Source organism: Cupressus sempervirens, chromosome 5 (assembly GCF_028749045.1).
Source record: "Cupressus sempervirens isolate cs-2001-9-10 chromosome 5, ASM2874904v1, whole genome shotgun sequence".
NCBI lineage: Eukaryota > Viridiplantae > Streptophyta > Pinopsida > Cupressales > Cupressaceae > Cupressus > Cupressus sempervirens.
In genome coordinates this window covers 313,975,793-313,992,477 of record NC_143122.1, presented here as the reverse complement: position 1 = coordinate 313,992,477, position 16,685 = coordinate 313,975,793, and the positions used below count along the sequence as shown (strand labels likewise).

The window sequence follows — 16,685 nt, the reverse complement described above, 5'->3', positions numbered from 1 at the left end:
AAGAAAAATATTTTCCTATTTTAAAGTGCTTTGAAACCTATCATTAATATATAATGCATCTGATGATATGTAATTTTTTTTTATAGGCACCTAGGCAAGTGCAACGTGCTACCACTGCTCAGAAATGTATTCGAACTAATGATGTGGAGAATGTGGGTCGAACTGCAAGACATCAAACATTCTTTGAAATGCTTGGCAACTTCAGTTTTGGAGACTACTTTAAATATGAGGCTATTATATGGGCATGGGAGCTTGCTACTAAGGAGTATGTATGACTCTTAACTGTTTTCCAATTTCTATTTCTGAGTTGCACTTAGAAGAGCAATGTATGACTGAGTTACAATAAAGAAGAAACTCTAGAGTCTAGACCTTATACTTGTTTTTGAGCTGGAGTCAAAACAGGTACGAAGAATTATTGTCTTGTGTGTGAACTAGTGGTTAGTATTGTATTTGTTATAATATATGTTAATTGTTCAAAACATATATGTCAAAACATATATGTCAGGGATAGAAATTGTTCAATATATATTGAGGATAGAAGCATATACATTGAGGATGGAAGCAAATTCCTTAGAAAAATAAAAGATACTAATGGAAAAAGTCTTAACTACCACCATACGCCTTGCCCATATCCACCATACAGCCCATCAATCCTACCACTGTATGACAATAGACTTTCCCTCCACCGTACGGCCTCTAGACTCTACACATTACGAAACCGTACGCCTAGTCATCATATTCTATTTGAAGCTCAGGGCAGCCCTCCTCATTTACACAACATATGCGTTAAAACGTTATCTCCCCCTTTTGATAAGTTAAAAGTGGATTCATGCGATTCCAGTAGTTCGCGATATGGAATATCACAACGTCTCCAATCTCTTCCCGTCCATGTTCAAACAAGTGAAGGATATTACAAATATCGTGTTAATGTTTTGCTCAAAAATAATGATAAACAACAGTAAGGAAAAAGTAGAATAAAAGGTACAAAAAACACAAGAACTTATCTTGGGAAAACCCTTCAACTTGAAGAGAAAAACCCAACCATACCAAAAAAAATCTCTTTATTGATAATAAATGTTTAAGTACAGTGCTTTCCACTTGATATCATATCTCAATACACAAAGCAGTTACATCTGTATACAATTGAGAGGCTCCATATCATAATCGAAGGTATCTTTAATTTCCAAAAACATGACACATGTCTCTTCATATACTATTACCTTGAATATTATAATTAATATCTTCTCCACTTGGTTACAAAATACAAAAGTTTTATCTCTATTTCAAAAATCAGAGATAAAGATCTCTATCGCAGCTACAATCTTCAACAATTGGCTCCTAACAATGGTTTCAAAATCAAGTGAGCATTTTCCTTTTTTCTCTTAAGGGAAGCCTTTTAGAAAAATTACCAAGTTACGGAAACCTCAGCGGCTCCCAAAGAAATTGTGAAAACCTCCACCATTACCAATATTTTAGAAAGACAAGTGACCTTGAAAGGTTTTGGCACTTGGGAACGAAAGACTCTATCGAGTTTGATATGGGTTGTGCGAACCTCATGAGAAACTGATGGTGGTTCCAAAACTAACTGAAAAGATCAGCAATTGAGATTTTAACGTTTTAGACTTTCTAGAGGACATTATGAAGACAAGGCTTTGCTGGGTCCAAGGCGCATTGTGAAACCTTGTCCGGACCCAACAGTGGTTTTGAAACTAGATCCAATTTTAAGTAAAATGACAAAGTGTTGAATAACTTTAAAGGCATTAGCAATATAACAAAAAAATCATACAAACTATATTCTTTGCATAACATTGACTATAATTTTGACATACTTCTTGTTGACTTCATGTGAACTTTTTTGACGCCATGTGTGTATGAGCCTACCTCTTGGGTACATCATGAGGAAGTGACAACTTCCAAATGATTATCACTTGTATTTGGAGGAGCAATTGAAAGATGACAACCTCAAAATAGCTTGTATCACGATATACCTTTTGTGTAAATGTTGAAATAAATCATGAAAAGGCTTTATCTTATAAATCAACAAATAGGTGTTAGATGCCATTAATTTGACTATCTACAAGTTGTTTGTATAGATATATTTTAGGTACTTGGTGAATATCCTATGTTGATATTCTGATAGGCCATTACCACATTGAGTACTTGGTAAATATCATTTAGTTGATGTTCTGATAGGTCAGTACTCTGAGTACTTGGTGAATATCATTTGATTGATTTTCTAATAGGCCAATACTCATGTTATCTAATATGATATTAAAAATGTATTTGGTGAATGTAATGTGTTAACATTCTGATAGGCCAATACCCATATGATATCATATAATGGAAGTCTTCTGATCAAAGACTTCCTTGATGTGTGACTTCCTAATATTACCAATGGTGTAATATATGTCTTGTGTTTATCCTCCCTAGCTAAAAGGGAGTGTTGATGTTTAATAGCTTTTATTAGATATATATATATTATATTCGAGATATAAGTTTATTGATGTATAAGAGAAATATATATATATAACTATAACTATGATTAATATTAATTATCTGATTATCGAATAGACATGTCCCATGAACGGACATGTCTATTCATGATCTATGCTCAATATAAACATGAGAGGATTTTGCATTTGAAAAACACCTACCACATGTTTACTGCATGGGGTAAATAGATTAATGCACACAGAAAATGAACAAGAACAACAAAACTCTTTGTATTATTCGCATATGCCAAAGATATTACATTATGCTATGATGATTACAATGATCCCGGAGGATGTATATATACTTTCCGAAGAACCTTCCCGAAAGGGTTTATTGGCTACATACAACATGTCGGCTACATAACAAGAACCTTCCCGAAAGGGCATTTACCGATGACATACATCCTAACACACACCCTGTCGGCTACACAATATCTACTGATGACATTATCCCCCCAAAAAGAAAAGTTGTCTCCGAAAGAGAACACAACAAAACTCAAAACAACTAATTACATTTATTCATAAAACAACATAGACATCATACATAGACATCATGAGCCAGAAGGCTGTGTCTCAAACTGTGAAGACCGGCTGCGTCGAAGTTGATACACTTGATCCGTCCAGACCTTCAAATCAGCTCTGATCTGAGAGTTTTACTCCACTACTTTTAGCATCAAAGTGACCTCTTGGCACTCAACTTCTTTCTGATCATAAGCCTTCTTCGTTGAGTCCTTCTCCTGTAGTGCTGATGTCAAATGCTGTTCTGCTGCTGTTAGTTGTTGTTCTGCTTGCTGCTTCCTTCATGCACTTTCCTCGAGTTGTGCTAATAGGGCTGTCCGCTCTGCTTCCCATGCAATCTGTTGGGTGGCAAGTCGGTTGGCCATCTCGTCCCGAGCCTTCTCCGTTGTCTCCCGAGCTTTTGCCCAGCCTTTGCCCGTCTTCTCTTTGTAAGCACCAACTCTGCTAGGGATTTGCTAACGGCGCCAAATGTTTACAGCATGAGGTAAATAGATTAATGCACGCAGCCAATGAACAAGAACAACAAAACTCTTTGTATTATTTGCATATGCCAAAGATATTACATTATGCTATGATGATTACAATGATCCCGGAGTATGTATATATACTTTTTGAAGAACCTTCCCGAAGGGGTCTGTTGGCTACATACAACATGTCGGCTACATAACAAGAACCTTCCCAAAGGGGCATTTACCGACGACATACATCCTAACACACACCCTATCGGCTACACAATATCTACCGACGACACCACATATAATGGTAGTGATTAGTACATTTGCAGCAGATCCTCTTATAATCAACAGCTCCCATCACACAAAATTATTCCACCTCTTTGGTGTGTTGTCCATGATTATTGTTGGCTGTACATTTATGTGATTCAACTTCATAGGGTCAATGATGCCAAAATTGTTTACCACTAAACAATACATTGTATTAGCCGAGAATAAGACAAGGTAATATATACAACACTCAAAATGATAGTTAGCTGCAATTTTGTCAATTAATGTGTGCATCAACATAAATGGTACGAGAGTATCATCAGTCGGCATAGATGAAAGTAAATTGAGAGACATGTTTGCTAGACCATAATTGTTTAGCTACTATGTAAACTACTTATTAACATACACATTAATATTAAATATTATAAAGTTCCCTTACATAATATAAACATTACAAATGATTACAAATACACTGTCTATTCACTGCATTAAACCTACCTATAATTCTTTGTAAGTCATAAGACTAAGTAAATTCATACCAATGAATTAATTTGCCACTATAACGGCATTAACTACAGATCAGTTTGTGTTGGTTGGTACATCTTTAAACTCTGTATGTGTGTCTGAGCATGCCAATTAGTATCATGTCTTTATGTGCCTCTATGTGCCTGTTTCTCTATATTTGCATGGCTATGTTTATGCACTTGTGTGCATATGTGTGTGGATATATAATTTTATGTAGAAATATCTGCATTTTTGTGCATGAGTGAGAAAAAGTACATATGTGAGCAAGTGGGTGAGTAATTGAATGGGAAAGTAAGCGAGCAAGTATGTAAAGAAATGAATTAGCAACAAGTAAGTATGCAATTAGTAATTGATTACTTAAGTACGTAAGTAATGAGCGAGTAAGGTAATGAGTCAGCAAGCAAGCAAGCACAAAAGTGAGGGTGTGAGAAATCAAAGAGGCAGACAAGCAGGCATGCATGTAAGCAAGCAATTAGGGAAGTAGGCAAAAATGCAAATGATATTTGCAAAGTCATATAATCATTAAAATATCAGAAAATCAGTAAAATATTATGACATTTGGATATCATTGGTAATTTGTCTTTTGCACTGGAAAATGGATTAACCTTTGGATAAGTATCAAGCTATAAGTCTACAATGCTCTCATGCATTGAAAAAATTTAAGCCACAGGATATGCTGAATTTCATCCATAAGGTTCGAATTTCAGCGAATTTTCACCCTTTCTGAACTTAATCCGAATTTTATGATTCACGAACTCGAATTTGAAGCATGCAACTTAGAACAGAACTACTGGTCATGCAATGTTCCACTGCTTTTTTATTGTATGATGACAGGTTTAACATTTTGACATCTAATATCTATGTCACAGGAGCATACCTGATTTGAAATTCTTGAAAGTAGTTGCAATCATAGATGTGCTACTGGCAGAGTACTCTCCAAGTTGTAAAAACTGGCTGAATTTTTTGGCCTCGCGAGTTTTTGCAACTTTACAAAAACTCGGTTGTAGTTTTATATGAACACATAAAGGCAAAACACGATCTAAGTTAATTTCATTTCTCAATTCTTCACTTGTATTTTGCGTAGAGGGGAAAAATAGTCTTCCAAACACTTGCAAACTCATTTATATCAATTCAAAGCAGATTTAAGGCAGGTTTGAAGCGGATGTCACACTAGATGACATTGAGTTGAAAGAGTAGTCATTGCTAGTGCCAAGGTAAGCTAGAGGTGGAGCTACATATAGGATGGAGCATAAGCCATAGACTTAGTCCAACATACCATGCGAGGAGGCATATTCATGCCCAATGCAGACTTCTAGGACTAGACCTTATAGTTTTACCTCTCCTTTAGTTTTTACTAGATATGGAAAGGGGAAGATGTAATTGGGATGATGTATGTACTTTTAGTTTTACATGAATTATTTACTATTTTTCTTCCAGTCATCAATATTGCTCAAGAGAGGCAAGAGTCGACAACACAAGGGTAACTTGTGAGCCTCTCATGTGGGAGGTCTTGGGTTTGAGTCTATTCAAGCTTAATACAAAAATACATAATAATAATTAATTACAACAACTAATAATCATTAATCTAGGCTTCGGCCCCCCTACCGATCAAAAAAAAAAATTCCTCAAGAGAATGCAATTTGTACACGTGTTTAAATATATTTAGACTAAGCTTGTTTCTTTTTTGTTCTCATTTATTGATTCATTGGATGCTTCGTCTCATTAAATTTTGCCAAAAAAAGCTTTTCTAATTAAATATAAGCAATTTTTTAGTTCCCGAGTTTTTGCCAAATTTATTTTTCAGGAGTTGGCAAGTTCTTGGCTACGGCAAGTTTTCCAACTATGGTTCCAATAATTTAAATTTATAAATGAGTGGTTGGGCACTTTTACTGAGCATCTTTTTGACTCTTCAATATTAATTTGGTTTGCTAGGTTCAAGCTTCCTGCTGAGAGGCTTTGGATCAGCATTTTTAAGGATGATGATGAGGCCTTTAGAATTTGGAATGACAAGGTAAGTTTTTTTATACTGGAAGAATATTTTTGGCTATTGCAAAAGTTTTATCTTCTCGTTTGTTTTCCCTTCTCTCATTCTATGATATACAAAGGGAATAATATGGGAATGATCACTTCCAGTCATGTACATGTGTATTAGCCTTTATGTTTTTAGTTATTGAAATTTAAATTTTGTTGGGTCCTCAATATCCCGGGGGAAGTAGATAACTTTTTCTTTGAAATTGATGATTTCTATTTCTATATTTCAAACATGTTATGGCAGATCATTATAGCAGTTTTATAATTATTGTAATCCTTAATGTGCAAGTCTTGCAGGTAGGGGTTCCAGAAGAGAGGATTAAGCGTATGGGAGAGGAAGATAACTTTTGGACAAGTGGTCCAACAGGTCCATGTGGTCCCTGCTCTGAAATATATTATGATTTCTATCCTGATAGAGGTCATGCAGGCGCAGTATGTTATATTTTTATATTTGATGGGTTTGAAATTTGTATTTGTTTGGTTGATAATTATCTTTCTAATTTTAAGATTTTTACCGTTGGTTGCAAAATGAGGTAATTGCGACATTGCAGTGTGGCTTTGGCTATTCCTAACTTTTTGATTTTTGTTGTCTTGTTGTTTTGTGACAGGATCTGGGGGATGGTACACGATTTATAGAATTTTACAATCTTGTATTCATGCAATATAACCGAAATGATGATGGAAGTCTAGAGAATCTAGAAAGTAGGAATATTGATACAGGAATGGGGCTTGAACGCATGGCTCAGATACTTCAAAAGGTTATGATCTCCACGTCTTTTGAACTCCAGTTTTCATGCTGCTCATCTTTGATTTGAGGTACTGGGAAGAAAGAAATCAAAATTCTTTTTTTCTTTATTTGATATAATCCCAGATGGAGGCAATCAAATAATTCTTTAAGCTTTTGATCATCTGAACACTTGAACAACACAATTTTAGTTGATTCTTTTGATGCATATTTCTAAACTTCCTATTTAGTTTGATCTTCTTTTTTCATTAGGAACAGCAGATTATATTTCATTGTATTGCCCATTTTGGTGGAGAACAATAAATAGTAAATTCATATCGTTGATTTTCCAGAAATATTCAAGCCTAGTTTAAGTGCATGCAAAATTGAACTTCTACTGTGATCTCCTGTGGTAAATTTCAAATTCCCTATTATATATGAATCTGGCTGAAACCTCAGCTACTTATGACTCATTGGCTGTACTGGGGGCCTATTAGTGGCCAAAAGAATATATGCTTTACAGTAGCTAAAAATATCAGCTATTTTTTAAATTTAGGGAATGGGACCATTATTTTGACAAGAATGTTCTATAGGAAACCTTGAACTTTTGATTAATCCTCTTTCTTTTGTTTACCCTAGTTATGAATAAAATCTTTAGTTGCTACTGCCAAAAGTGATTATTCTCAGTGAGTATGCCCATGTGTTCTGTTTGAGATTGTAATAGATTTCATTTAATCTTTGAGCAAATCCTGATTCCGAGAGCAGTGTAGGGGTCAACACATGGATTTTAAAACAACAAACAGAATGCATAGATAAACAAAAAATGATTATCTGCAAGAAGATAAGGATCATCTATAAAACAGACACAAATAGAACTGTAGAGAAGATTTGATTATTTTATGTTTGTACAGAAATCCATGTCAACAGACGTAAAGTTATCAACAATATATGCTGCTCCCACATGATGAAGGACTTGAGCCATGAAAAAAACTTGACCTCTAGGTTGAGGAGGGGGAAGGTCACTTGTGTGAAAAGTCTTAAAGCCCTTATGTTGGACTCTGTAACTCTAGAAGTCTTAAAGAATAGAGTTTGAATCCTTTATGCCTCAAACAATATGTATTTTTATAAGTTCTGACAAGGGAGAAGAAGATCAACAACTATTGAAGAGAAAACTGCTCCCTAGTCATTTCAGATTCTTGGTGCCCCTTTTGAGTTTTAGCTTGAGACTTTTTGACATTGACAGTATTGCTGATACTGACATCAACGAAGGGAAGAGAAAACTGTTCTCTGATCATTTTAGATTATTGGTGCCCCTTTTGAGCTTTAGCATGAGAGTTTTTGGCATCGACACCAACATTGATACTGATACATTGATGATGAATTAGAGAGACTTCCAAATGCAAGCTTCTACCTGAAAGATCCCTGATGGATGCCCTTGCTGATCTGCTGTAGTTTTTAAATTAATAAACTATATTTTCTTGTGATTTCTTTGATGGTCTTTGAGAATAGACAGAAGTTGTAGAAGGTTTTGTTTTTGTTTTGTGTTTTTTGATAGTTTTCACAATAGTAATGAATAATGAACAATAAACATGAGAGGAGACTGAAAATAAATAAGAGCATAGAGCCAAATCAGAATTGCTATAAATCGTACTAGGCAGATTTCTGATTTATAAAGCCAAATAATAAATCCAATGCAGTTCCAAGGAGCTTACATCCAACAATGATGTCAAACTGCTGCAAATGGCGGCCCTAAGACTGCAAGAAATCACTTCCCAGCTGAAAGAATCAATCTGCAACACTGAAACCATAAATCTGCAACCTGAATCCACAATAAAGAATGGCGTACTCTATCCTTGATAGCAACGCACACTATTTGAAGAATCCAATGCCAATAACTGCTGAGGGCTACGTCCCAGCCAATCCAGAACCTGGGGTTTGCGTCCCAGATGAAGAATTGCTCTCTCAGAGCCAATTCACAAAAACAAGTTTTTCAATATGCAAAAGATGATCTTAAAATGAAGCTTCCATCTCCTTATAACCCCCTCTCAATTGCAAATTGAACCCTAAATGTCTCCAAGTGGCATTGTGTAGTGAAAATGTTATAATTTCTTATTTTAAAGTGGTCATGTTACTAAAAAATGACCTTTTTCCTCATAGATAGAATTCCATTCACTGAAATGCCCTGAGACCAAAGAGAAAGATTTAGAGAATTTTGAGACCTTTCCAACGAGCTATCACACCATAGGATGCGCATCCAGATGAGGCCAAAAAACCCCTTATTACTCCAAAATGGCTAAAACTTAACCTTATTTAATTTATTTAATCACCAACTTAGGAAATATTAAAATATATTAAAATATTTCGCAAATGGTCCTAAAAGGCCCAAAATGACCAATCAAACATGAATCTGACCTTGTCACCTGTCTGTGACTGATGCCGAACAAGATGGGTCAACTGGTAGTCCATCCCTAAAATCTAGGGATGCTCCTAAAAAGTAGGAGATTGCCCCAATCAACCAAAATTGAGTCCCAATGACTCTCCCCTATTGTGTGCACCTCTGAGAGAACTGTCACTGTACTGGGAGTTCCTCCTAAAAAATAGGAATGCCTCCTAAAAAATAGGAGATGCACTCTAAGTCTCCAAAATGTTCGCCGAGGTCTCCAAATGCCTCCTAGACTACTCCTAGTCAATCCCTACAAATTAGGAATCCCTCCTAAATTGTAGGAAACTGTTGTCTACTGCTCCAAACTACTTGGGAAGCTCATGCATGACTCTCAAAGCCCCTGGGTTGGTTCCCTTTACGCTCTACTGGCCTATGAGAACTAGATAATAGACCAACCCTGCTAGAAATGTTGTCACTAAGGAAGGGCAGAAATTGGGGACATGACAATCCTCCCTTCCCAAAGATTGCTTGTCCTCAAGCAATGTCAATCCAACTCCACAAACATCAGGCAAGTCCATACCATAACCAAGAATGATCCCAGGGTTCCAAGCCATCCTGGAAGGTTTGTAGTTCCATCTTCTAGAAACACTGTCCTGCGCTGCACCCAAACAAGTAACCTCCTGAAAACCCTCTGAAGGAAGAGCAATCAAATAGTGTACCAACTCTGTCAACTCCTCAATGAACTGCTCTCCGAAAGAACCAAACTGGAACACTAAAGGCAGAAACTCTAGTAAGCCTACATTGGCTTCCACATCCTCAACTATTGAACTGCAAATCCAAGTGATTCTAGGATTCCAAATCCGCCTCAAAAGGGAACCACCATGCTGACGCTTCGTCACTCTGATATAAATATTAGTGAACCACAAGTTGTGAAGCAATTCATTAGGACCCTGAAACACCAATGTATCAATAAGACCAGGGCCCGGATCCCAAACCAAAATACCAAATGTGCTGAATGAGATGAAGTATCTCAACTGCACTCCATGAAGCATACATACAATGAAGCAGACCAGCAAGGTGTGAAAGTGAACTCCCATAAACCAGTATTCCAACCTAGATGACCACCTAACAATGCTGCTATAATTCTGACCAGCAACTCGAATGATGTCATAGACGTCATCATACCAATGCCAAACAACAAATGTCCCAAAGAAACACTCCTCAATGTCCTCATACTGAATCATGGATGTAGTCAATGCCAAGTCAAGTAGTAAATGATTCCAGCTTGGACAGCCACTAGTCCATAAGGAATCAAAGACTATGGAGTCACCAATCAACAAGGATACCACTGCCATATCAATGGATGTAGATGACAAACTCGAAGATGAAGTATGTATGCCATCATGAGAAAAACCAAAGCATGTGTCATTTGTACCCAACATTGTAGGATTATCAATTCCTGAATCCCATATAGATCTGAGAAATGTTGCTCCACCCAACCACTGCGTTACTCTGATGTAAACATCTGTATACCAAAAGTGAAGCAACTTAACATGAATCCACTGAAGAAATGCCCAACACATGTTGATGCCAAGATCCCAAATCTTTGCACTGACACATCCCTCCAGCATGTTGATACTCATTATGTTGCTGTTGTGAAACTGTACCTCATCTAACCAACTAAGAACTTCACTCCAAATGAAGCCACAATTACTACCAACAACCAATGCTATTAGGAATTCACAAATGAGCCAATCATCGGCAAGGAAAGTTTGTTGAATACTTTTCCAAGTCCTCCAAACAGCTACTGCAACTTTACCTATATTTCCACAAATTAGTGTGCCTTCATTAAAGGTTGTTAAGTAAATGTTTTGTTTAACCATGTAACTAACGAAGTCCCTTATATTCTGATCTTGAAAGCCCAATGTAATATTTAAAAAGTCTGAATCTTCAATCAAAAGGTACATCGCTGCCCTATCATATGGAATAGGTGATAAACCCATTGATGAATGAGAGATGTTTCTAATTCTCAACAAAGACAGGCTTTTTGTGGCTGGTCCACTAGATATGCAACTTAATATATCATCAACTCTTAGTAGGGAAGGATCAACTTTACACTTGAACACCCCAACTTGAATGTAACCAACCCAAGGTTCAAAGTTTGACTCATGAGATGAAAGAGAATTGCTGTTCAAAGTCAGAAAATCAGAAGTATGTTCATACTTTTCCACAATGTTTTTGCGGTCTTCTCTTGCCTTTCCTTCCAAGGTAGGTGACTCCTCTAAAGGTGCTGGTCCATGGGGTGTGTTCAAACGAATATAACATGTCCCATTAACTGCCTTAGCTGCCCAAAATCTGATCCATACCTCTATCTCCATAACTGATATGTTTTCCATTACTAACAAACTCCAAGGTGTAGTATGCCAAACAAACCAAACATTATCAAAATGCAATATCTTCTTAGTAAGCAGCTTCTTAGTCTCCCTAATTATCTCTTTAAGACAAGATGCTTCGTATGATCTTAACAATTGTCCTTCCATTGTAGATGATGCATGACTAACCAAATCAGAATCAATTATGTTCCATTCCACACAAATGAAAATAACACTTGTGGCTGGTCCATCAAGTGTGAAACTAAAATCATTATTGTTTGGAGCCTTTAAGGGGCTCTTTAAAAGAGGAACGTCATAAACTTCATGATGCAAACTAGACCAAACTGAGTTTTCTAAATCATAACTCTTTTCCTCTTCACATATCTCAACATGCTCTTCTTGTGGCCTTACCTCAAGAAGCTCTTCCCTTGTATGCTCAACATTCTCACTTTCTTCCTTTGGAAGAAATAAGGATCTAATGTATGACTCTCTTTGTCTTCTTGCATTATCAAGCTGATTGTATCTTTCCTTGACCTCTTGTAAGTGTTGTCTTGCTTGGGCAGCAAACATTTTGGCCTTCTTAGCTCTATGTGACCATCCATTGCATGTCTTTTGAGCCTTTTTCACATCTTCCAAGGTGGGGTAAACACAATCAAAACCTTTGTGGTTTGAATCCACAATATAAATCTCATGTGCAACACACTTAACCTGAGTACCATCATAGGAAGACTCAACAACCTCATTACCTTCATGTGAAATGGATGATACCACATGACTAGAGCTACTGTTGCAAAAATTAGAATAGGTATCAGGCCTTGGAGATATGCTTTCAGCATCCCTAATGGACTGATCCATGATTATAATCTCTTCCATTTTGTGATCAACTTGATGAATCAATGGTGTGCTATGTGTCTCCTCCTGATCTAGAGTTATTGCTTCTTTAGGAATCCCACATGATGACTGATTTTTGTTTTTCATAGGCTGTAACTCAAACGATAACACATCTTCATGCCTTTCTTCTGCATACCCTGCAAGTGACTGATCCATTATGGTGTTTTTATCATGAACATGGATAGGTTGACACAAATCTTCTTTCTCACATGAAAACATATCATCAACTATGGCATGGTATTCCTTTTTTGAAAGCTTAACCTTATGACAAATTTTTGGATGCATGTCAATGTAATCTTTGAAATGAAAGTTCTCCCTAACATATTGAGGAAGAGTATTATACTCCTCAAGTATGCTAATTACTTCCGTTTTCCTGTCTAGTGGCAATGGATGCTTTCTAGAAAAAGATGATGATCCACTAGCATGTCCAAATTTCCTTGACATAGAATCATTGAACTGCTGCAATTGAAGCTTGAATTTTTGTTGTGATTGTTCCCATTCTTTCCACAGGGTTATATCTCTTAACAATTTTGCCATAATGAACTACCACGCTGACCAACTGAAACTAACATGCCAGAGCAAAAATCAACCCTATACTGCTAATATGAATTATCAAAACTTTTGATCCAGTACCCAGATCCCAAAATGAATTATCAAAATTTTTTAGCCAGTACCTAGGTGTTGAAATGAATTATCAAAACCTTTTATCCAATACCCAGATGCCAAAATGAATTATCAAAACTTTTTTGCCAGTACCTAGATGCTGAAATGAATTATCAAAACTTTTTATCCAATACCCAGATGCCAAAATCTGTTGTGACAATTTCTCACAAACCCTACAGGCTGGCAGGATGTAGGCTCTGATACCACTGAAAGATCCCTGATGGATGCCCTTGCTGATCTGCTGTAGTTTTTAAATTAATAAACTATATTTTCCTGTGATTTCTTTGATGGTCTTTGAGAATAGACAGAAGTTGCAGAAGGTTTTGTTTTTGTTTTGTGTTTTTTGATAGTTTTCACAATAGTAATGAATAATGAACAATAAACATGAGAGGAGACTGAAAATAAATAAGAGCATAGAGCTAAATCAGAATTGTTATAAATCGTACTAGGCAGATTTCTGATTTATAAAGCCAAATAATAAATCCAATGCAGTTCCAAGGAGCTTACATCCAACAATGATGTCAAACTGCTGCAAATGGCGGCCCTAAGACTGCAAGAAATCACGTCCCAGCTGAAAGAATCAATCTGCAACACTGAAACCATAAATCTGCAACCTGAATCCACAATAAAGAATGGCGTACTCTATCCTTGATAGCAATGCACACTGTTTGAAGAATCCAATGCCAATAACTGCTGAGGGCTACGTCCTAGCCAATCCAGAATCTGGGGTTTGTGCCCCAGATGAAGAATTGCTCTCTCAGAGTCAATTCACAAAAACAAGTTTTTCAATATGCAAAAGATGATCTTAAAATGAAGCTTCCATCTCCTTATAACCCCCTCTCAATTGCAAATTGAACCCTAAATGTCTACAAGTGGCATTGTGTAGTGGAAATGTTATAATTTCTTATTTTAAAGTGGTCATGTTACTAAAAAATGACCTTTTTCCTCATAGATAGAATTCCGTTCACTGAAATGCCCTGAGACCGAAGAGAAAGATTTAGAGAATTTTGAGACCTTTCCAACGAGCTATCACACCATAGGATGCGCATCCAGATGAGGCCAAAAAACCCCTTATTACTCCAAAATGGCTAAAACTTAACCTTATTTAATTTATTTAATCACCAACTTAGGAAATATTAAAATATATTAAAATATTTCGCAAATGGTCCTAAAAGGCCCAAAATGACCAATCAAACATGAATCTGACCTTGTCACCTGTCTGTGACTGATGCCGAAAAAGATGGGTCAACTGGTAGTCCATCCCTAAAATCTAGGGATGCTCCTAAAAAGTAGGAGATTGCCCCAATCAACCAAAATTGAGTCCCAATGACTCTCCCCTACTGTGTGCACCTCTGAGAGAACTGTCACTGTACTGGGAGTTCCTCCTAAAAAATAGGAATGCCTCCTAAAAAATAGGAGATGCACTCTAAGTCTCCAAAATGTTCGCCGAGGTCTCCAAATGCCTCCTAGACTACTCCTAGTCAATCCCTACAAATTAGGAATCCCTCCTAAATTGTAGGAAATTGTTGTCTACTGCTCCAAACTACTTGGGAAGCTCATGCATGACTCTCAAAGCCCCTGAGTTGGTTCCCTTTACGCTTTATTGGCCTATGGGAACCAGATAATAGACCAACCCTGCTAGAAATGTTGTCACTAAGGAAGGGCGAAAATTGGGGACATGACACTACCACGGTTATCAATCTGATTAGATTAGTCACCCATTCTTTAGAAGCAACAGTCTATTATGCCAACTTGAGTTAGCAATGGAGGAATTTAATTATCCTGATTGTTGATAAATCATTTCCCTTAGTGGAGGATTTGACCCACCTTGACAGTTTTGTAGATGCGTATAACCTAATATTTTGTTTATTTGGTGTTCATCCATGATTTGAAGTACCTTTACACACTACAATTAGGATTCCAGTCCGTTTGATGGACTTGCACTGCTCTTGTTGGTGCATTTAGTAAAGGTGGAATGTGTAGATAGAGATGCCCAACAATCAAAAGAAGATGCAAAACAAGTTCGGAAGATTAAGATCAAATGTGTTATCTCCATCCTACTTCTTGATGGCTTATAAATGCATAGTGGAGTGTTGATCTTCTTGTGAGGATCTATGGATGTATCCTTCTTCAGTTGTAGACTTGTAGTAGCTGAACTCTATTCCTGATCTTGTATTATGCGTTGCTTGATGCTGGTCGTAGTGTTAGTATATGCGGTATAGTTATTTCAAGGCCATGAAATACATTGAATTAAGTTTAGCTTTGTCAGTTTCTTTATGAATTGAGGAAGATTCTACTGGAGCAAACACAGTTTAAGCTATGTCATTGGGGTCTAAAGGATAAATACCCAAACAAACCTATAACGGTTGTGTTTGTTAGAGCTTTACAAAACTTTGTGTTGAAGATTGTAGCTGTGATAGAGCTCTTTATCTCTGGAAATATGGACAGTATTATTGTTAGTCACCTTCAGCTGAAAAGGACACTTATGTTTAAATTGTAAATGTAATGACGTGTCATTCAACATGTGTTGAGGCATAGAAATTCGAAGAGTTGTAATTGTAATTTGTAATAAAGAGTCACGTTTTGAGAATTTGGACAGACCTTCGGTTGGAATGTGAAAAGTCTCTCCTTAAGTTATATATATCGCATCAACCGATAGGAATTGTACACTTGAATTTTATGATCAATAAAATGACATTTTTTGTTGTGTGGCTAGGCTTTTCCCATTATTCTAGAAGGGTTTTCCCAGGATATTTTTGGTATTTACTGTATCAATTTTGGATCTTTCTTATTGTTGTTTATTTTCATTGATTTCTAGGCTCTAGTTTTAACATGTATCAGAGCCTAGTTTTTAGTTTTTAGATATAAAATCTTTTGGTCTCTTCTTCAGTGCATGAAAAATGAAAAATTCAAGATAGTTTGTTTGTGATGTATTCTTAATCATAGAAATTAAGCTCAGTGAAATTAAGGGAGTTGCTTATAAGCATTTGCATCACAGGATTTGAAAAAACATTGGTGATCTGAATCATGTTAGAAAGATTTACTCATGATCTGGTTACATTCTGTGTAAAGTTAGAGGCAATCATTTGAAGGGTAGATTTGCGAATATGCCGAACATGATAGTTTCTAGCGAATCAAATGATAATACGACAACTTCAAAAGCTATGGATGATGGGAACAACCATTTTAAAAACAAAGTGCAAATCTCAGCGGCTTCTTATTTTGCGTTTGGCTTGAAGATGGTGATTTGGTGAGTCCATTCCTTTATCTCTTCTCCTAGTTCACTTCCTTCATTTTTTGAGATGGCTGATTGTATTTCTTGACATCATTCACCTTCTGGTATATTGTCGGTTGTATTTTATT

The 16,685-nt window shown here is 36.4% G+C and overlaps 1 protein-coding gene across 3 annotated transcripts in view; it reads left to right on the top strand.

The window, feature by feature from the left end:
* Positions 1 to 16,685, top strand: part of EMB1030 (Alanyl-tRNA synthetase, class IIc) — a 154,771-nt gene that overhangs the window by 71,947 nt on the left and 66,139 nt on the right. For 2 of the 3 annotated variants that reach the window (XM_089829998.1, XM_089830000.1), the window contains exons 4-7: positions 87 to 265; positions 6,191 to 6,269; positions 6,587 to 6,721; positions 6,898 to 7,047. In XM_089829998.1, the coding sequence (XP_089686124.1) occupies positions 87 to 265; positions 6,191 to 6,269; positions 6,587 to 6,721; positions 6,898 to 7,047 (543 nt within the window). Of the gene's footprint in view, positions 1 to 86; positions 270 to 6,190; positions 6,270 to 6,586; positions 6,722 to 6,897; positions 7,048 to 16,685 lie in introns of all 3 variants that reach the window. The other variant, XM_089830001.1, reaches the window with a different exon arrangement.